At 42.5% G+C, this 21,956-nt stretch overlaps 1 protein-coding gene across 2 annotated transcripts in view; it reads right to left on the minus strand.

Moving 5' to 3' along the window:
- Nucleotides 1–21,956, minus strand: part of CENPI (centromere protein I) — a 28,736-nt gene extending 6,780 nt beyond the window's left edge. The window contains exons 1-17 of one of the 2 annotated variants that reach the window (XM_077826744.1): nucleotides 21,846–21,956; nucleotides 20,107–20,479; nucleotides 19,571–19,708; nucleotides 17,359–17,477; nucleotides 16,577–16,684; nucleotides 14,916–14,964; nucleotides 14,430–14,476; nucleotides 12,815–12,904; nucleotides 10,669–10,797; nucleotides 10,212–10,376; nucleotides 9,823–9,943; nucleotides 6,244–6,335; nucleotides 5,780–5,897; nucleotides 5,624–5,688; nucleotides 4,943–5,040; nucleotides 3,752–3,887; nucleotides 1,120–1,244 (exon numbers count right to left, since the gene is read on the minus strand). In XM_077826744.1, the coding sequence (XP_077682870.1) occupies nucleotides 1,120–1,244; nucleotides 3,752–3,887; nucleotides 4,943–5,040; nucleotides 5,624–5,688; nucleotides 5,780–5,897; nucleotides 6,244–6,335; nucleotides 9,823–9,943; nucleotides 10,212–10,376; nucleotides 10,669–10,797; nucleotides 12,815–12,904; nucleotides 14,430–14,476; nucleotides 14,916–14,964; nucleotides 16,577–16,684; nucleotides 17,359–17,477; nucleotides 19,571–19,708; nucleotides 20,107–20,326 (1,820 nt within the window). In that variant the 5' untranslated portion in view covers nucleotides 20,327–20,479; nucleotides 21,846–21,956. Of the gene's footprint in view, nucleotides 1–1,119; nucleotides 1,245–3,751; nucleotides 3,888–4,942; nucleotides 5,041–5,623; nucleotides 5,689–5,779; nucleotides 5,898–6,243; nucleotides 6,336–9,822; nucleotides 9,944–10,211; nucleotides 10,377–10,668; nucleotides 10,798–12,814; nucleotides 12,905–14,429; nucleotides 14,477–14,915; nucleotides 14,965–16,576; nucleotides 16,709–17,358; nucleotides 17,478–19,570; nucleotides 19,709–20,106; nucleotides 20,480–21,845 lie in introns of both variants that reach the window. The other variant, XM_077826743.1, reaches the window with a different exon arrangement.

Genomic DNA, 21,956 nt, shown 5'->3' on the forward strand with positions numbered 1-21,956 from the left:
CAACAAGTAATAGAACCTGACAGTTTTTCTGTATAAATAAGCACTAGCTGCTCTTATCTCTCGGAGAGCGCACGGTCACTTTAATTACCCTGCAGTCTCCTTAGAGAGAAAGCCACATGGACAGCCCTACGCCAGCTGTCAGCAATTGGCTACTTTTCTTATCTGATGCAACCACTGGAACACACACCACCAAGAACAGCAGCAGTTTAGTAGGTCCTACAGAGAAATGAACAATGCTCTCTCCAGACCTAAAGGCAGCCTCCAGGCCTTCTAGACTCAGAGGCAGCAAAACCCCTCATACTCAGTGCTGCCCTAAACAGGGCAGCTCAGCACAGTACTCCTCTTTCTGCAAATGTGAGTCTAATGGTTAGAGCAGAGGTTCTTAACCTTTTTCTTTCTGAGGCCCCCACAACATGCTAAAAAACTCCAGGGCCCATCTGTGCTGCAATAACTGATTTTCTGCATATAAAAGCCAGGGCTGGCATTAGGGGGTAGCAAGCAGGGCAATTGCCTGGGGCCCCATGCCACAGGGACCCCCACAAAGCCACATTACTCAGGCTTTGGCTTTAGCCCCAGGTGGCAGGGCTCAGGGACTTGGGCTTCAGCCCCATGCAGTGGGGCTTCAGCTTTCTGCCCTGGGCCCCGGCAAGTCTAATGCTGGCCGTGCTTGGAGGCCCCCCGAAACCTGCTTGAGGACCTCGGACCCCTGGTTGAGAACTACGGGGTTAGAGCACAAGCCTGGGAGTTTGATGCTCTAGGCATCAGTCAGGAATTGAACCTGTTAGGTGAGTTACTTAAGGTCTCAAAGTATTAAGAGAATACCTACCTACCTCCCTCCCTCCCTCAGAAATGGCATCAGTGACCTGAAACTTGTTTCTGTTGTTATTTGGGATAACAATATAGAAAAGGTTGAAAATCACTGCTGTAAAGTATATGGCCAGCACTCAGAATAGCCCAAGAACTCCCACTCCTGCCCCTTTCACACAGGGAGTGGGAGAGAACACAGAAGACTTCATGGAATTCCCATGCTCTTGTTTGACAACAGAGAGAGGCATCTCCCCAGCGGATGATCAGAATAGAAGATGTGATAAAGTCAAAAGACCTTCCCATCTTTGGTACCTGTACATAATGTAGCAGAGCTGGTTCAGACTGACAGAATCCATGCTGAGCAGTGCTGGGTAGAAAACTCCAGGAGGAGGCATCAACAACAAGGGTAGGTTATACTTAAGATAGACATCGCACACCTGCAGGAAGGAAACAAATCCATACAGCTTGTTACAACCACCGTTATCAATTCCTACAACACCTACAGAGAAAAATGAGCATTACATCACTTGTCTGCGCTCCTATTAACTGACACCTTGGAAGGGAAGGTGGGAGAGAAGCAATTCCATTTGTTCCCTCCCCAACCACATCATCAAGTCTTTCATAGATTCCAAAGCCAGAAGGCACCACTATGACCATCTAGTCTGACCTCCTGCATAAGACAGGCCATAGAACTTCCCCAATATAATTCCTAGAGCAGATCTATTGGAAAAACATCCAATCTTGATTTCAAAAATTGCCACTGATGTAGAATCCACCATGACCCTTGAGCAGGAACTTGTGTAAATGTCAGTCTAAACCCTGAAAATTGGCCTACACTCATGCACTGGGTAATGGAAATCTAATTTTTCCCTTTAGAGACCATACAGCAGCCACTTTCTCTCTGATACTTCTGTATCTGTAGCTCAGGTCTGGTCCAGTCCAAGCTAACAGCAAGTCTGGGTTAGTATTACCAGTGAATCACATAATTGAGATCAAATAAATTTTATCAGTTAGACAATTCAAGTAGTAATAATTGGCCACAGCAGAAAGCTTTGCCCTCAAGAGATTTTAAATTAAAATGCTGTTTTTGTGCACTTTGAATTGAATTTGTTTCCCTCTACATATAGCTTGATACAGAAAAGATGTGATTTAGTCATGATTTAAAATCAGCAGGCAGTAAACCTTGATTTAAAATCAGTTTTAATCTTATTTTGCATTTGTACTTTTCAGGTTATTCTTCTAAAGGAAGGTTGATTCTCATTGGTGGGTAACCATTAAAACTCAGGATTTGCAATTAAATAAATGTATGCTAAAATTGGTACTTTTTGCCAACTGCGAGATTACACTATATATGCATTTATTTAAATTATATAGATTAATAAAGTAAAAATTAAGAATCTGAATTAATGCATTACATTAGAAGAGGGTGATGGATGCATTTTGGATTTAGTAGATTAATATTTTACACTCGTGATTTGTATCACATTGTATATGGATAGAAACAAATTCAATTCAAAGGACACAGTTAAATAAAACTACCTTAAATGTGCTGGACACAAGAAAAAAAAATCAAAATATGTTTTACGTTTAAATAACTAACTGATCTGTTAAATAAAGGACGTATTAGTAAATTGAACTAATTACTTCTGGTCACAATATCCTTTAAGATTTTAGAACTAGGATGCCTCATCATATCACACATTGTTTTTATTCATTGATTGAAAGACGAAGACAAGTTTTTTTGCTTTTTCAGCTCCTCATCAATTTCTCAACTTTGAATGAACTAGTTGATTCAACCAGTTCTGTCAAAAGCTGGATTAGCACTTCAATAAACTCTGGTTCCAGATGTTTAGCCAGAGACTTCCTCCAGGTTCAGTAGTTTGACTTTATTTAAAAAACTTTGGCCACAAACACGGACTTGAGCATTGGTTTTAAATTTTAAAAAGATTTTAATAGATTATAGTAAGTTTAGACCCTAACATTGTCGTCAGTTTCAGATAGGTTTATTTTTAAAACAAAAAAGTAATTTAAATAAAATCCCTTTATTTTTAAATCATTTTAAACTCTCTGAAACAAATAGTAAAGAAAAGGTCTTACTTTTTTCAGAAAAATATTTTAAAAAGGATTGAAATTTGAGTTTTTTCTAGTTAGTTTAAAAAGATTCAGGTTGGTAGTATCCCTTTAATATCTTGCTATTGTGTGTGAGAGAATATCAATAGCACCCAACCCCCCCTAAAAAAACAATACAAAAATTCTCTAGGATAGCTACTTGGATCCATGCTTCAGGGCTTCAGCTGGTCTCCTGGAAGGGTCAGGCTGTATAGAGAATTCTCTCAGATGCTTGGCTTTTGCTCACATGCTCAGGATCAGACTGCCCTTTTTGGGTCCAGGAAGGAATTGTCCCCCAGGTCAGATTGGCAGGGACCCTCTGATTTTTTTGCCTTCCACTGGAACATGGGGCTTGGGTTGCATGGGTTGGGAACATGGGGCTTGCTAGGATCATCTGGTCATCTCCCACCTACTCAATTCCGTGCAAATACAGAGACCCTGGGCATTAATACGTCTTGGTCCCCCCTATTCTCTGTCTGTGGCACACAATTTCGTCTCCAGAGGACTGAAGTACTGGAGTCAAAAAAAAAAAAAAAAAAAAAAAAAATCTAGATTAGATTAAATTTGGGGTAAACTGGGTGGAGTTTAGTGGCCTGAAATGTGCAGGTCAGACTAGACGATCTGGTAGTCCCTTCTGGCCTTAAACTTGGATGCAGAAGCTATCATCTATGACTAGTGGACCTGTCCAGCAATTAGAAGGCTCTAGCACTTAATCAAGCATAACATCTAAAAATTATTAGAAGGAAGGATACATTATGCTCTTGCACAATGAGTGGAAACTGCTCTTAGAGAAGTGGGACATCTTAAAATGCTAAGAGTAATGGGATATACATACTGTCTCATAGAAATCCAGAATAAAGTACAGCAAGAAAGTAGCATTGTTCTCCAAACGCAGTGCTACAGTGGAGATCCACCCTACAAAGTGGATCAGCTCAGCCACAGAGTTCACCAGTCCAGAAAGAGTGGTGTTCCTACAACAGCAGTCGGAGAAACAGACAATGTTAACACAACTCGTCAGCTTTAAAATACAGAACAGAGTTAAGCAGAATGACAAGAGAACTCTAGGTTTCCCCACCCTCAGTGTTGAAGTCAGCAACATTAACTTGGATACATTCACAAATTAAACAGAACAGAGTTATCCAAAATACTACACAAAATATGGCCACGTCTTCATTGCTGGAGGGCTCTTGACTTCAATTTGCTGACTTTTGGGCCTGTATGTTCTCAATGTTAGTATTTTTACTAACATAGCTTTTTGCATCACTGCTTCAGTATTACAGCCTCAAGCCTGGATTGACAAAAACTAACCCCAACCTGCCTGCTTTGTGGTCTAAGATAAGTTGGGATATTTACATTTTGACAATTTAAAAAGCGCTCATAAGTCAGAAAGGAAGGGATATGAATTAAATGTTCAGATACTATGATGAAGAGTTGGGTATGAGAACCGAGGCAGATGATTGTTCTTTTCTAAGCCTAGAAAATACTGTGTGTCAAGTTTCAGAGTAACAGCCGTGTTAGTCTGTATTCGCAAAAAGAAAAGGAGTACTTGTGGCAGTCTCTAAGGTGCCACAAGTACTCCTTTTCTTTTTGTTTGTGTCAAGTAGAAATGAGTGAAAAAGGAATTTTGACTTGGGGAACACAAAGATTATGCGGAGGCTATCCAGCCATACTCCGGAACTCCCTTAAAAAAATGCTGTAAGTGTCGTTCATGCTATTGGTACATTCATTCTACTTTGAGTACTACATTGCTGAAAAGACATGCAAAACATTAAGATATGTACTTTTAATGACATTACTGCAAGATACAAGATATGAATAAACTGTTTCATAGCAACCTTAATAGAAGTGATTGCAATAAATTAAAAATAAAATAAAGAACAGGATTCACAACTAAGCTAAATTTTCACAGAAGCAGTAAAGCATTTTCTGACTCTCTGGTCAGCATTTGTGGTGGGGAATAAAAACAGGATATTTTCATGAACATCACACACAAATACTGCATTGTGTGCAATTCAGATGAACTTACAAAGGACTGATTTTAGGATCAGACTCCATATCCAACTGCATTACATGCCAATTCAGCCAGTTCTGCAACAGCTCCTTCAGACTCTCAAGAACACTACACTGCAAGAGGGAAAAAGCAGTGGATTATGTACATTGTAGAGGAATGTCTGAATGCTAAATAAAAATAGGCCATCATTTTCAAAGTATACTGTGAAGGTTTCAGATAGTTTATCATCAGGACTATGAGAAAGACAGAGAGCTAGCTGAAACCTCCATGTAGGACACCTGCACTCAAGGCAGGGAGATTAACAAAGGGTGTAACAAGTGCAGGGACACAGAACTCAGGCTGAAACGATGAAACAAAAGAAAAGCTGTCTTGCTGGATTATACCAACCTAAATCAGCATCATGGTGGGTGCAAAATATATTTGTATTTCCAATTCAAACACCGTGCCTTATTTCCAGTTGAAATTGCTTAATTAAAAATAAGAAAAGGGCCAGGGGCTTCCTAAAATAGTTACCTCCCCACTATACATTTTAACCCTCTCTGTAAACTGGAGAGGACCCATGCTGGACAGGCCCAGATCCAGCACCAAACTGGGAAGCGCATTTTACTGTCTGTAGATTGCTTCACCTACTTCCCCTAGTGGGAACAGCAATACCAAGTAAATCTGCATGTGACCAATATAATGTCCTTGAATTACCTTAAAATAAAGGGATGATGTGAAAAAAAGCTGTGCCAGAGGTTCACAAAGATGTGGTTTCATTTCTGAAAACAGAGGAGAGAAGTCAAATATCTGTGGAAGAATCCAATCCAGCCAGACCAGATATAGTTCAAGATCATAGTCTAGACTACATACCTGAGAAGCTGCTGAGGGGGATCCAGCTCACCAGCCTGAGGATTTGCGATCGACAGCAGAAACCATCCCAGAGGGGAAGGCTCTTATACAAGAATTCTTCACAGGAAGAGAACCCCTCCTGAAGGGTACAAGATTAAAACCTTCAAAAAAAAAAATTCATCACAATCCCTTCCCTTTTCCAATTCCCCGCCACAATTCACTAGAGAAGGGCAGAGACCCTCCTTCTTCCCCTCCCTCATGCAATCCGTCAGCTAATGACTGCAGCTTCCCAAATTATCATTCTTCCAGAAAGAGGAGACAGTTCAGCAACCTGGACTTGCCCTTCGAATGCATTTTTGCTAATCTCTTATTGCTGTTTCTAAGATTGTAATCTTTAAGGCATCCCACAGGAAATGGATGAGCCACAAATACATCCTAAGCAAAAGGCTTAATTGAGTACAGGGCTTCATTAAGTAGGTGCTTACCTGCAAGAAACACTCCGTCTTGTAGACGATATCCAGGAAGTCCTTGAACTCTTCTTCATACTGCTGATTATCAAGCTTATACCAAGTGCATTCTAAACCAGAGGGAATAAAGAAATAGAATACAAGGAGTACAGACAAGGATGCAACAACCAGAAGCAGAATCACTGCAGACTACGTGGCTCTGGGAAGAAGGATAAAGGAGTTTGAGGTGCAAGTGGTGTTCTCATCCATCCTCCCCTTGGAAGGAAAAGGCCTGGGTAGAGACCGTCGAATCGTGGAAGTCAACGAATGGCTATGCAGGTGGTGTCGGAGAGAAGGCTTTGGATTCTTTGACCATGGGATGGTGTTCCAAGAAGGAGTGCTAGGCAGAGACGGGCTCCACCTAATGAAGAGAGGGAAGAGCATCTTCGCAAGCAGGCTGGCTAACCTAGTGAGGAGGGCTTTAAACTAGGTTCACCGGGGGAAGGAGAGCAAAGCCCTGAGGTAAGTGGGGAAGTGGGATACCGGGAGGAGGCACGAGCAGAAGCGCGTGAGAAGGGAGGGCTCCTGCCTCATACTGAGAAAGAGGGGTGATCAGCAGGTTACCTCAAGTGCCTATATACAAATGCATGAAGCCTGGGAAACAAGCAGGGAGAACTGGAAGTCCTGGCACAGTCAAGGAATTATGATGTGATTGGAATAACAGAGACTTGGTGGGATAACTCACATGACTGGAGTACTGTCATGGATGGATATAAGCTGTTCAGGAAGGACAGAAAAGGTGGGGGAGTTGCACTGTGTGTAAGAGAGCAGTATGACTGCTCAGAGCTCCGGTATGAAACTGCAGAAAAACCTGAGAGTCTCTGGATTAAGTTTAGAAGAGTGAGCAACAAGGGTGATGTCATGGTGGGAGTCTATTATAGACCACCAGACCAGGGGGATGAGGTGGATGAGGCTTTCTTCCAGCAACTCGCAGAAGTTACTAGATTGCAGGCCCTGGTTTTCATGGGAGACTTCAATCACCCTGACATCTGCTGGGAGAGCAATACAGCGGTGCACAGGCAATCCAGGAAGTTTTTGGAAAATGTAGGGGACAATTTCCTGGTGCAAGTGCTGGAGGAACCAATTAGGGGCAGAGCTCTTCTTGACCTGCTGCTCAAACTGGGAAGAATTAGTAGGGGAAGGAAAAGTGGATGGGAACCTGGGAGGCAGTGATGAAATGGTCGAGTTCAGGATCCTAACACAAGGAAGAAAGGAGAGCAGCAGAATACAGACCCTGGACTTCAGAAAAGCAGACTTTGACTCCCTCAGGGAACTGATGGGCAAGATCCCCTAGGAGAATAACATGAGGGGGAAAGGAGTCCAGGAGAGCTGGCTGTATTCTAAAGAATCCTTATTAAGGTTACAGAGACAAACCATCCCGATGTGTAGAAAGAATAGTAAATATGGCAGGTGACCAGCTTGGCTTAAAAGTGAAATCCTTACTGATCTTAAATACAAAAAAGAAGCTTACAAGAAGTGGAAGATTGGACAAATGACCAGGGATGAGTATAAAAATATTGCTCGGGCTTGCAGGAGTGAAATGAGGAAGGCCAAATCAAACCTGGAGTTGCAGCTAGCAAGAGATGTTAAGGGTAACAAGAAGGGTTTCTTCAGGTATGTTAGCAACAAGAAGAAAGTCAAGGAAAGTGTGGGTCCCTTACTGAATGAGGGAGGCAACCTAGTGATAGAGGATGTGGAAAAAGCCAATGTACTCAATGCTTTTTTTGCCTCTGTCTTCACGAACAAGGTCAGCTCCCAGACTGCTGCACTGGGCAGCACAGCATGGGGAGAAGGTGACCAGCCCTCTGTGGAGAAAGAAGTGGTTTGGGACTATTTAGAAAGGCTGGAAGAGCACAAAGTCCCTGGGGCCGGATGCTTTGCATCTGAGAGTTCTAAAGGAGTTGGCGGATGTGATTGCAGAGCCACTGGCCATTATCTTTGAAAACTCATGCCGATCGGGGGAGGTCCCAGATGACTGGAAAAAGGCTAATGTAGTGCCCATCGTTAAAAAAGGGAAGGAGGAGGATCCTGGGAACTACAGACCAGTCAGTCTCACCTCAGTCCCTGGAAAAATCATGGAGCAGGTCCTCAAGGAATCAATTCTGAAGCACTTAGAGGAGAGGAAAGTGATCAGGAACAGTCAGCATGGATTCACCAAGGGCAAGTCATGCCTGACTAATCTAATTGCCTTCTATGACGAGATAACTGGCTCTGTGGATGAAGGGAAAGCAGTGGACGTGTTGTTCCTTGACTTTAGCAAAACTTTTGACACGGTCTCCCACAGTATTCTTGTCAGCAAGTTAAAGAAGTATGGGCTGGATTAATGGACTATAAGGTGGATAGAAAGCTGGCTAGATTGTCGGGCTCAACGGGTAGTGATCAATGGCTCCATGTCTAGTTGGCAGCTGCTATCAAATGGAGTGCCTCAGGGGTCGGTCCTGGGGCCAGTTTTGTTCAATATCTTCATTAATGATCTGGAGGATGGTGTGGATTGCACCCTCAACAAGTTTGCAGATGACACTAAACTGGGAGGAGAGGTAGATATGCTGGAGGGTAGGGATAGGATACAGAGGAACCTAGACAAATTGGAGGATTGGGCCAAAAGAAATCTGATGAGGTTCAACAAGGATAAGTGCAGAGTCCTGCACTTAGGACGGAAGAATCCAATGCACTGCTACAGACTAGGGACCGAATGGCTCGGCAGCAATTCTGCAGAAAAGGACCTAGGGGTTACAGTGGACGAGAAGTTGGATATGAGTCAACAGCGTGCCCTTGTTGCCAAGAAGGCCAATGGCATTTTGGGATGTATAAGTAGGGGCATTGCCAGCAGATCGAGGGATGTGATCGTTCCCCTCTATTCGACATTGGTGAGGCCTCATCTGGAGTACTGTGTCCAGTTTTGGGCCCCACACTACAAGAAGGATGTGGAAAAATTGGAAAGAGTCCAGCGGAGGGCAACAAAAATGATTAGGGGACTGGAACACATGACTTATGAGGAGGGGCTGAGGGAACTGGGGATGTTTAGTCTTCAGAAGAGAAGAATGAGGGGGGATTTGATAGCTGCTGTCAACTACCTGAAAGGGGGTTCCAAAGAGGATGGATCTAGACTGTTCTCAGTGGTAGCAGATGACAGGACAAGGAGTAATGGTCTCATATTGCAGTGGGGGAGATTTAGGTTGGGTATTAGGAAAAAATTTTTCACTATGAGGGTGGTGAAACACTGGAATGCGTTACCTAGGGAGGTGGTGGAATCTCTTTCCCTAGAAGTTTTTAAGGTCAGGCTTGACAAAGCCCTGGCTGGGATGATTTAGTCGGGGATCGGTCCTGCTTTGAGCAGGGGGTTGGAGTAGATGACCTCCTAAGGTCCCTTCCAACCCTGATATTCTATGAATAGAAACCCCCCTTCCCTGGACAGGTACTGTTAAAGTCAATGCTGTCATCTCAGATATTTTTATGTACCAGTAAAACAATCACATATGCCTGTACAGCTAAGTACCATTACAGCCTCAAAGGTATCCTTTTTCCTCCTCACCATACCTGGTAATGTTAAGTTCTTACCTTCTTGAAGAGTCTGGCCCATCCAATAGTAGAGCCTCAAGTAGATAGATTCATCTTTGACACAATTAATGTAGTGAAGCAGCAAGGAGTTCCTCAGCACTGAACCCATCTGGGAAGGAAACTGCAAGAGAAACCAGGACAACCAGCTATTGAATGTCTGCTTCTGAAAGGTGCCAGAACAAAGCTGACACTATCAGAGTAGTCCAAACCCTTTCCACCAGGGAATACACACAGGTCCCAGGTTTTCATATCACTCCCCAATACAGTATATCCCTTTGGAGATGGAGAACATGTGCACCTATTCCCCAATAAATAGGTTATTGGTATATATATCCCTGGGTCACCTTTAAGATTACACATGCTCATGCTGAGGCCTTCATGACACTCACCTCTAGGCGGTGGATGTTCTGTAAGAGCTGGGAGAAGGTGTGTAGCTGCTCCACTGGGAAAGATTCACTGTGACTGAGGATGTCAGCATGGTTGATCTCCTTGCTCCTAGTTGGATTGTTCGTGTTGGTGCTGCATGCAGGCAAAATCAACTGGGTATTCCATTTCTGGAGAGAGAAACAGGAAACCAAAATTAATAGTAGCAAACAGGATTTCAGTGCAGTCAGATAAATACACTATAAACAAGACAACCAATATTAGCCCAAACTGGGAATCACTCACTCACTTGCTATCCTGCAAAGTGCTATCCTGTGAATCATATCCCAGACTTGCAATATAAAGGCAGAGTTTCCCATTAAGTTACACTACCTTCCCCAATGTCTATCCAGACCCCAGCTCCTTTCCACAATTCAGCATGCTTGGCGTTGTCTAGGATTCACATAAGTTCTCATAACTTACTCTTTTCCGGGACTGAGGGTGACATGTGCCTAGAATCAGTTGCTGGGATGTTGGAGACGTTCCCTGATTTCTTCGCCTTATGGTGTTGATTGCTGCCTTCCACAGGCTTTCTGAGTTCTTGAAGTAGGTCTGAAAACACAATCCAGGCACCTATGTGTGAGGCCAAACTCTAAGGCAGAGTGACAGAAAAATCAATTGCCAATTTGATACATGTCACTACAGTGACATTTATGTGCTCTATTGTAAGGACTGCGCTTGACAGTCCTAAAGGTGCTATGTTTCTCTGTCACAGTACAGTACAGCTTTTATTTCTCTGGACTCATTATCCTTTAACTACAATCTGAAAGATGTGTAAGTAATTTTCAAGGCATATGACCTTTCTCTAAAAGGTAAGAAAAAAAAGTCCCCGGGATCTCAAAAGCATAGGAATTTGCATCTATTTTAGGATCTTGATGCTGATATGCTGTCCATTCATAAAGACTGGATCTAAAGTATTTCATGTATTAAATAAAACCCGCCCAGGTATGTGTGTGTGTTTATAGTGAAGATCCCATGCATTCAAACAGCAGTGAGATCTACCATAGAAGAGAACTGGGTAATCACAGCTTTCATTGAACATTGGATTAAGTTTCTAAATATCATGGCTGTGAAGAAAGCTTTTGAAATACAAACCAAATGCAAAATTGCCAGCATAAGTCTTTATCTGAACAAAGTCTGCACCACTGAAGTTACAATCAGTTTTTAAATCATAACCCTTAATTAATGCAAGCCCCCAACCCTAATGTGGCAACTCTAAAGTTGCCTTATGAACCAATTTAACTAAAATAGATTTAAAAAAAAATTATGAGGTGAACTGGCCTAAGCCTGGAAATATCTATCTCCAATGCATGTGTGGGTACCAAAAGTTCCATCTACTCCCACCGATAAATCTGCAGCACAATGAAAACTGCAAATTTGGGGCAACGTAAAATAATCTGAAATGAACATTAAAACAAATGCCACAAAGAAAACTTGACTGATTGTGTAACTTGCTTTCATACTGTAGTCAGTAAAAGCCTCAATTTTTAGACCTGGACAAATCTGCCTCACTGGAGTGCCAGAAAAACCAGGCAGCCTTGCTGCAAAATGTAGGTTTTGTTTGCTGCAGAGTTCTTGGGGGTCTTTGTATAGTATTAAGCATATAAATAAGAGTCAATGTACATATCTTAACTTCACCAAATACCTTGCTGCGTACACATTTATGAAAATAAAGCCATCCAGTCTGTTCCTACCTTGAAACTCCCCCAAATCCACCTCAGAACGCATTGTCATCTTCCCCACCATTACTTTTCATATAGCTAAAACTTTCACTGTGGGTCAGGGCCCCAAAGTGGGTTGCAACACCATTTTAATGGTGTCTCCAGGGTTTGCTTAGACTTCCTGGGGCCCAGGGCCGAAGCCTGAGCCCCACCGCGAGTAGCCAAAGCTGAAACCCGAGGGCTTCAGCCCTGGGCGGCGGGGCTCAGGTTACAAGCCTCCCCCCCGGTCTGGGGCTGAAGCCCTTGGGCTTTGGCTTTTCCTCTCCCTGGGGTGGAGGGGCTCAGGCTTTGGCCCCCCCACGTGGGGTAGTGGGACTCAGGGGGGCTCTGGTTTTGGTCCCCCATCTTGGGGTCATGTAGTAATTTTTGTTGTCAGAAGGGGGTCACGGTGCAATGAAGTTTGAGAACCCCTGATCTAATGTTTACTCTGACTGGTGTCTTCCATTATTATTATTGTGCTGCAGCAGCACCCAAAGGTGTTTGGACAATGCCCAGCAAACTCATAGGAAGATATTACCTCCCCCCACAGCGCTTATGATCATATTTACAAGACATAAAAAGAGTACAACAATAGGAGGGAAACAGGCAAGGGAAGATGAGAGTAAGGACACGGTTACACCTGCTTGCTGTGTGCCCTTCTCTGCTGAATTGTTTTATAGGTCTTCTCATTTCAGTATAAATAAATGGTAGAAATTCCATTGAAAACTAATGGTTTCATTTTACTGAGTGGAGAGAGGGTACAGAATTATTCTTTCACCACTGAATTATGAAGCAAAGCTGCTTATGTAGGAAGGATAGTACACACTTTAATCCCAACACGGACACATGAGAGTCACTCCATTCCTCACCTTCATCTTTGCAGGCAGAGTTATAGACACCAGCTCAGGGCAGAAAAGTTTGTACAGGGATAGCAGAGCCTGGAGGTGAGGCTGCATTCCCTGGAAGAAAAAGAAGAGAGTTAAAATGTGCACCATAAGAAACAGCAAGAGTGAGACTTGGTCTTTAATGCTTCAGTGGCCTTGAGCAGTTTCGAACAGAAAGCCATCCGCCCTAATTAACCTCTGCAAAAACTTCAGTAGCAGAGCCCCAAGTTATTTGCTTCCTGCCATTGCCAGATCCTAATAAAAAACAGCAGAGCTGAAAGTGGACAGTTTGATGGTTTTAAAAAGTTAAATTATTTTCTTGGCATTTTTGTATTCTGAGAATCCAACATAAAGATGAAGACAGCTATTTTAATGGCAATAGCTTTGGTGGGTGGAAGAAGGGAGGGAGGGGGAGAGAGAGAGAGAGAGAGAGAGTCCTCAACATCCAAGTGTTGAGTATCTTTCACATTTTTCAGTTTTCCACCCCCTATGTCCTGCACTGTGTGAAACATTTCAGAGTCAATAAAACCCAGAAGTGTTACAGTTGGAGAGACTAAAGCTCTCTCCCAAATCATTTACATTCTGTGTCTGCATTTATATTCTGTGTCTGCATTCTAATACTACGTTGGACAGCTTGTTAGCCATCAGTGTGTTTTACGGTCCATGATCTCACTTGGTAGATCTTTTAAAAATCTCAGTTTGACTGTAGGAGGTAGGGAAAGAGCAGTAGCTGTTCCTCCCTCTGGGTTCAGGTTCCCACTACCTTTCTAGTATGGGGAAAAGAGATGTTGGGATAACCAAAAAGTTGCTGCAGTTGGGAGTCTAACGCAAGAGTATGTAACAAAGGAAAATAAATGCTGTCCAAGATTGATTATAGATGCAAGAGAAGACAAGGAAATGGAGGACACCTAGAGAAGGGCAGACAGGGGATTGGCAGCAAAGGGAAAGAGAGAACACAAAAAGAACCGATCAAACAGAAAGAAAAAAAGGTATAGAGAATAAAAGTATGGGTTGGAAGAAGCAGTTTGGTGGTTAGAAGAAGTGACCTGGCATCAACATCCCAGGCTTTATTCCTGGCTCTGATACTGACATGGGTACCATGAGCAGGTCACAGCATTTGTGCCTCAGTTTCCCTTTCATATAATGGAGATATCTGCCCACTGTTTTGATATTCTTGGATAACAGTGCTACAGAAGTATAAGAAATATGAAGTGAACAGGAGAGTGGAAGATAAAAGAGAGAGTGCAGGAAAGGAAAAGGGAAGCTAAGAGATGGCTTTCAAATTTGTTTAATTTTATCTTCTCTAGCTGTAAAATGTGTAATTTTTGTAACTTTTTTGTAAGTGTCATTGTGTGGGTGCTTGGAAGAGACACAAAGTCCAAATTAGGGATGTGTGCAGGTTTGGAACAGCCCTTGTGCTAAATGGCAAGCTGTGTGCGCAAACCGTGGCAATCCAAAGGCTGGAAGCTACTGTTTTGAAGTCTAACCACCTCATCCTTTGCAATGATATCTGCCATTCCTGTGAAAACATTAACCATAAGAGTTGTAAGCCTAATTCCAGTTACCTTGCTTACTTGTTTCAGGATTTCTAGTGACTCACCATCTTTGCCTGTAGATCTACCAGTCTCCTCACGCGAAAAGGCTTAACTGTGAAAAGAAAAAACATTTAAGAACATTATGGGTAGAATATAACATATCAGACATTTCGGTACAAACGAAAAGCCTCTTGGCCAATACACCAAAACAGATCAAGCTACACATGGAAAAGGGCAGAAACAGCAGGAACAGACAGACCAATCATCAGCTTTATGCAGAAATTACTGGTCAAGGGTTTTTGGACTGTTATGCAAGTCAGCCTAAAAGAGTATAATGAGTCCTTTCTGGTCTTAAAATTGATGAATTTTTGAAGCCATCATGTTAGCACTGCAGGAAGAAAGCACTGGGGAAGATAATGGTCATCACTTTTCTGAGCACATGAAACCAGCCCTGTATCACACAAATGGATGGTCAATGCATATTTATGTTCTGTATGACCAAATCAACTGGAGCCATAGGAGCAGTCAGGAAGCTGACGGAATGGACTCACCGCTCTCTCTTCTGGTCAGCAGATACAGTAGATGACAAACATAGGGGCACTGCAGAGAAAAAGGATCAGTAAGCAATCTGATTCATCAGGATGGTTAATAGGCTAAATTCAGAAACTACTTCACTGGACACAACTAACAGGCTGGTATCTCATACTGAAGTAAATCTCCTCAGGATCCTGCTGAGATACCGAGGTTGAAGTGCTTCAATCAGTTTCCAGGATGCAGAACATGCACCAGATTCCTCAGAAAGAAGTCCTTGCTGTCATATGTATACAGTGCCAGTACAATTCTGCATTAGAACTGACAACCAATGCATATGCCAATAGTTTCATTTGACACCATTATGCACATTCCTTGGTGAAGCTGTTCAGTCAGGGTCCATTTGGGAGAGGGCCCTTGTTTCTCAAATGAGGGCTAATCAATTCAGAAGTTAGTGAGCAAAAGGACATGAATTATTGTATCAAAAACAGCTTCTTTTATCAGGGCTTATAATTGAGGCAAATGCATTGGGGTCTGGCATTGATTTCTCTGTGCCAGATATTAATCTTTGCTGCACTTTCAACTGACCTATTCCTAAAGAGTAGGAATTCAGTTGTAGGAATCCAATTTTCAGCAGAGGTCACAAGCAAAGCTGAGCAAGACCAGCCAAACATACTGCAGGAAATACACCAAAGAGGATATAAGTCTACTGTACTGCAGTACATTTTAAACAACAGACACATCATGCAGGACTTTTCACAATGAACAGCAATTAATGTGTCTGCTCTCTCATGGAAAATACCTATAGGATTTAATAGAAAATACTCTCACTATACTATATTTTTAAAAACCCTACAGAAATAGAATGATGCTCCTGCTAGAGTATTCCATATGTCCATTAAATTCTACAGAAATGGCCTCATTCTCTCAAATTCTATAGGTTTCTAGCATAATTTCTATAGAACTCTATGTATCTTCATTTGTTTGATGTTTTCTAACAGTCCCAGAGGGCAACATATGAAAATGTTGCATGCTTTTCTGACCCCAAGTACAGTTCTGAAGAGATCAGTATTTCACACCTTCCTGACATGAAACAATGGGTGGTGACCATAAAATACTTCTGTAACTACCATATAAAAAAAAGTCACGACTGCCTGATTCCCACTTAAGTTATATTTATCTTAGGTGAAATGGCATTTGGATTCTGTTTATTAAATAAACATTGCTTTAAAAGGCTCTTTTTTTGCCTAAGGTGTGCAGTCAGTTCCATCCTGGGACCTGGAGGTTTTACCTGTTCGCTGCCTGACATTAAAGGCAATGCTAGACACTGCAGTGTCACACTGTCTCTTGGGAACTGAGATAGCATTTACTGTCACTCTGCTCTTGTTACAGAGCATGAAGTCCTCGATAATCATTTACACAACCTTGCTGTAGGTGCCCAAACTAGAGTAATCTTATGTTGAACTTCCATGCTGGGTGTCCTAGGTTCAGAAGAAATTTTGGAATCATTGGAAAAAAGCAGAGTGAAGAGGGCCAGTCACTCTACTATAAACACATACTCCAGCACTAGAGGAAAGGGCTCCACTCTAGTTACTCCAGACCAGCATAAATGAGACGTACAGTTCAGGTGAACACTCTAAATTCGTTCAGAGCCAAAGGAACATTCTCTTGTTCTCCTTACCAGCTTCTCATCTTGCAGGGAGCAGAAGAAGAAGCCGTAGAGCGCATGAAGCTTTTCTTTGTGATCAATGAAGTCAAACATTGCAATCAGCCATCTTAAGAAGAGCAGCTGCAGTGAAACAAGAGAATCACCCTGCAGTAAATGAGGGAAAAGACCAGACAGACTGAACACCACCCCCCATTCCAGATGATTTATTTAAAGTTGTACACCCTCCTTGAGATCGGCAAGGCAGCCAGGGAACATTTTGAAGTTTGGTATAGCCAATCTCTTTGTAATGGTGTTAAAGCTTGGGAGAGCAGTAAACACTAAACTTAGAATGAAAAAAGTGCCCTGTTTTTGAGCACATGCTAACCTCTAGGGAACTGTTCACTTGAATTTAGACTGCTCTGACTAGTCTCCCATGCAGACCAGTCAGATTTATGGGATTCCAAGACAAAGGCTTCAATCTATGCACCTTCAAGGATTATTGGAGGCCATATTTTGTTCAGACCTTGAATTATCATAATAGGCAGGAACGTCTTGCTGCCTTTTGGGGAAATGTTTGACACCACAGGCATATTGAACATCTTGATGTAAGTAGCTTCCCTAAGAAACTCAAAAGTACAGAACTCTGTTAAAGACCTGCTATTCCAGTGCTAGGCTTCTCTGCAGTTTTGCTAAAGGGTACCAACTATGTGATGACTATGCACATTAAGCCTCTGGATTTCCTCTTCCTACAAGCAGCCTGCTCTGAATTATCTGTCCCCAGTAGCTATTACTACTACAAGTGTTTGTAAAGTTACCTGGGTGCTGCCAGAGCATTTGCCAACACAGAGCCAGGATACTGCTGAAACCACTGAACTTTCTGCTATTACTGAGGCTGGAATCAGGCACTTCAAGATCCGACTATTTACTGTATCAGCTAGAAAAGAGACCATGTAAAGTGAGACATTGCTTCAAGTTCCAGGTTCTTTGGCATGTCATATGCAGGTGAGACCATTATGTCCTTTCTGGGACAGATTATTTACCTATTTGCAGCTATCACAGGCTGGAAAAAGAATTTAACAAGGACTTACTGGAAAAAATTCTTACAAAAAGCTTTAAGACTGGTTAATAGTCAAAAAGTAGGAACCTGATTCTCCTCACACCAGTTTTACAGACGTGCAACTCCATTAACTTCAATGCAGTTACTCTGGATTTACAGTAGCATAACTAAGAGGAAAAAAAATACAGCCAGTTGACATGCATACTGCCTTTATTAGCCTAGATACCTGGAGTATTATAGAAGTATGAGCTGAAAGAAAAAAAGGAATTTCCTTTGAATCAGCATAAGGTCAGAGTATCCGAAACCATTTCAGATTATAAATCCAAGTGGCCTGAAAGCTAAAACCACCACCACCACCACTTTCCTATTTTATTAGCCAGTTCCAAGTTCATCCTAACTACAGTTATTGTCTAGTGGACATAAAATTGGACCACCCCAGGACTTTAGTTAAAGAACTAAACACTATTTAAATACTAGAGTCAGGCAAAAGTAACATGAATTCTTTATAGCTAATATTTGACTAAGGAACAAACAACATAAGAAAATAATACAAAACACACGCATTAGCAGCTGTTCTTTTGTTGCCATACAGTGTCTGAGTCAGTAGCTTGACAGTGCTTGAAAGGGACTTGGACTATAAACCAACACTATTCAATACTGGTCTATGATGTAAAGCACTAGTGTGCCTATTTTAAACTCATAGACTTTAAAGGTCAGAAGGGACGACTGTGATCCATGTAGTCTGACCTCCTGCACCTTGCAGGCCACAGGACCTCACCTGCCCATTCCTGTAATGGGCCCCTAACCTCTGGTTAAGTTACTGAAGTCCTCAAACCATGATTTAAGACTTAATGTTACAAAGAATTACTAATTTACACTAGTTTAAACCTGCAAGTGACCTATGCCCCATGCTACAGAGAAAGACGAATTCCCCCAGGGTCTCTGCCAGTCTGACATAAGGGAAAATTTAAATGAACCTGGCAGGTCAAATATGGACTAAAATTTGAGTTTTGTAAACATAAAACCAACAGAAATGTTTCCCTAGCTCTTTTCAAAATTTCAAATAGAGTATATTGAATGGCATTCATTACAACATTTGCAACATGGTGCTAGTACACCAGAGCTAGAAAGTGAAACTGACTAGTCTATCATGATTACTCAGGATAAGGGAAAAGTAAAAATATCAGAGTAAGAGTGAGAACTGAATTAAGTGTTTAAAATTTCACTTATGATTTGTAATGTTATCTACATGTAAAATGTGAGATTGTCAGTTGCACATCAATTTAGTTTTGTAAAGAACCAATTATTTTAGGCCAACAAAAAGGGACCTACTAAAGTTGTAATAACCAGAAGAAAAATATCCTCCACGCTCTAACATGCATCTTTAGTTTTTTGAGGTAGAGGATTGTAATTTGTTTTAAATCCATTGGCTCATCACCAATTTAAAAGCAAAATGATGGCCAGTAATTTTGAAGAACACACTTATCGAGTCTGCACCGACACTCCGTTCCTTTGTCCCTATGAGACACTGCAAAAGTTGAAGCTAAAAATAAGCAGTCATGTCAGTTGCATGTCAAGGGAGAAGAAACCCAAACAATCCCCAGCATGTAAGAGGAGAGAAAGGTTTTTAGGGACTACAAGCCTTTAAGAGATTTTATAAAGTAAGTGAAACAGCAGTAATTTTTTAAAATTTGAAGACAAGCAGTAATCCAATATTTTTTTATATATATTTACAATTTTTATCTGAAGCATTCCCTGTCCCTACTAAGTTTGCTGCACTTATTTTAGCAAGAACTCAGAATTTACATTAAAGAACTTTAAGGATGCTGTAAATTTACAGTAAGGGACAAACCATGACAAAATAACCATCATAACATATTCTCTCAAAGCCATGGATATGGTAAAAAAGTGGTGTCTTCCTTCCCTCCCACATTCACAGTGAACATGCTAGCAATTTCTGAATGTTTTACCAAGGTGGCCACTGAGTGCAACATTCAGCAACACATCAAGTCCTTCTGGGGATAATCCTCTCTGCAGGGCAATGTTTTCCACAGTAGCCAAGTGTTTCTGCAGAACCTCATTCTTTTTCAGTGGAATGTAGTCTTTAACTAAAAGAAGAAAAAAATTTAGGGATTAAAGTGCATCCTAATAATCAGCCTCCTGAGAAATGTGTATGTCCACATGCATTCTGTCCCCAAATCTGTCTTCTGCTCATAGTTTACCACTTTAAGAGAAAACACCCTGGTTTTCAAAAGCTTCTGTCCACCCACAGCTCCCATTAATGGTTCCCCTGTATAGTTTGTTTTCTCTGTCTGGGTGTTTTACAAAGCAATTGCGGGGGGGGGGAAGAGACTCAAGATAGGAAAATGATTATAAAACCACAAAAACAGCTAGATGGACTCAAATTGTATGTGAAACTATTTTAATCTCATTTAAAAATGGACTAGATTTCAAGTTGATAGTGCCCTTTTCAATATCAGAAGCAAAGTCATATCACTGCTCTTACCTCTCTCAAAATAGGTCAGAGCTTGCTCCAGATGGTCTTGTGTGCTGTTGCCTGCCTGGTCACTGGCAGATTGCTGCTTCTCCTTCTCATGTTTCTGTGCACTTTTCAAGTCCAGAGTCTTTGGGCCAGTTGTTCTCTCTCCTATTTGCCATGCAGAGAAGCTACTATGGCGAACCTGCAAAGTCTGCTTTGGATTCTTGGCATTCTCTCTTTGCTGCATCCCTTCAGTCTCCCAGCTGGGAAGGGCGAATTAAGTACTCACTCATCTGCCAGTCTGGTTCCAAATCTTTCCCCCAAAGAGGCAAGAATATAAATCAAGGCCCCACAGCCAGATATACCCCCAGCAGTTGAAGAACATCAAAGAGCCACTTGCCTGCAAGAAGATGAAAGTCGGTTTATCCACAGGTTTCAGAGCCTCTCCAAAAAACCCACTAAAGGATCCAGCATAATGTAACTATGACTTGCCATAAACCACTTAGAGCATCATGTGCCCCAGAAAGGTCAGATAATCCAGTTAGAAGAGTACCTATATACACAGGCCGTCCAGTGTGTAAATACAAGCCCAATTCTTCCCTCCAGCAGAGAAAGATGAAGGAAAGCTCACAAGTAGGGATTTTTAAAGGGAAACGTCATCTTGAAAATTAAATGTCTGAAAGACATTTACAATTGTAACATATAACACTGAAAACATTAGCAAAAATAATCAAATTATTTTTCCAGTTTATTTTGTGCATTTGGCACCATTTGTGCACTGTCAGTTTTATTGGGGACAACTTTCCATCCCAAGGACCCTCAACTTGTGAGTTATGACCCCCTACAAGGTAGAATTTGCAATTTTGCCACAGCCAGAGACTTGATATTTTTTATCTCCCTGTCCTGCAGGGACCTGCCTTAAGCTGCCTCTTGTTGTTCTCTGGCTTTCCCTTCAAGGGGAAGTTAAGTAGCAGGGGAGGTTGCAACCAGGGTCTCTTTTCTATGGATTAGTACTTGCAGTCTGACTTTCTCCTCTAGCACTCAGACCAAAACACCAAGCAGAATGCTTGCTAGCCCACCACAGAAGTGACACCAGGGATTACTATTCTACCCCAGGCACGAGCAGTTTGGTATTGTTGGCTCTCCAGCCCACCAAACTCCCCCTGGCTGGAAAGGTTCTTAGATACATCAGCAGCAGAGCAGAAAAACAGGCATCTAACAACACATAGCACATATATTCTACAATTAATCAGCGTTTAAACATTCAAGTTGACAGGGCCCCTTTAAATAACCCACCGTTCTGAATTTCCAGTGAAGGGGGAAAGAACGGTGCAGAGACAGAAACAGGACCGTGAGCAGTCAAATCAGGCAGGAGCCTGGCCATCGCCCACGCGTCTAGTGATCCCTGCTCCGCGGGCGCCCACCCCACGCTCCCCATCTCCTGGGCCACTGCTCGGCCCTCGGCCCCCGCAGCACACCCCCGCAGCAGGGCCCTCAGCATGGAGCACCCAAAGGCCTCTGGGCTGCTCGGAGCTGCCCCGGCCCCAGCGGCGCTCAGAGCCCGACCCTGGACAGGACCGCGAGGTCCCCAGCTATTCTGCGCCGCAAGCCCTTGGGCCCTGCACGAGAACTGTCAGCCCCCGCTTCCCTCACCCCCCCGGGCACGGAGAGGGTCACCGACCGGCCCCCTGGTAACACGCCTGTCCCCCGAGTATCTACTTCCTCAGGTGGCTGCCCACGCTGCCATGGTAACACCCCCCCTTTACCTGACTCCACTGGTACCGTTTTTTTTTTTAACCGTCCGATCAATTCAAACCCCCGCGCCACTCCCCAAACATGCGCAGATCGCAATTGTAAGGGAGCAGAGAGAGAGGAGA

Source organism: Eretmochelys imbricata, chromosome 9 (genome assembly GCF_965152235.1).
Source record: "Eretmochelys imbricata isolate rEreImb1 chromosome 9, rEreImb1.hap1, whole genome shotgun sequence".
NCBI lineage: Eukaryota > Metazoa > Chordata > Testudines > Cheloniidae > Eretmochelys > Eretmochelys imbricata.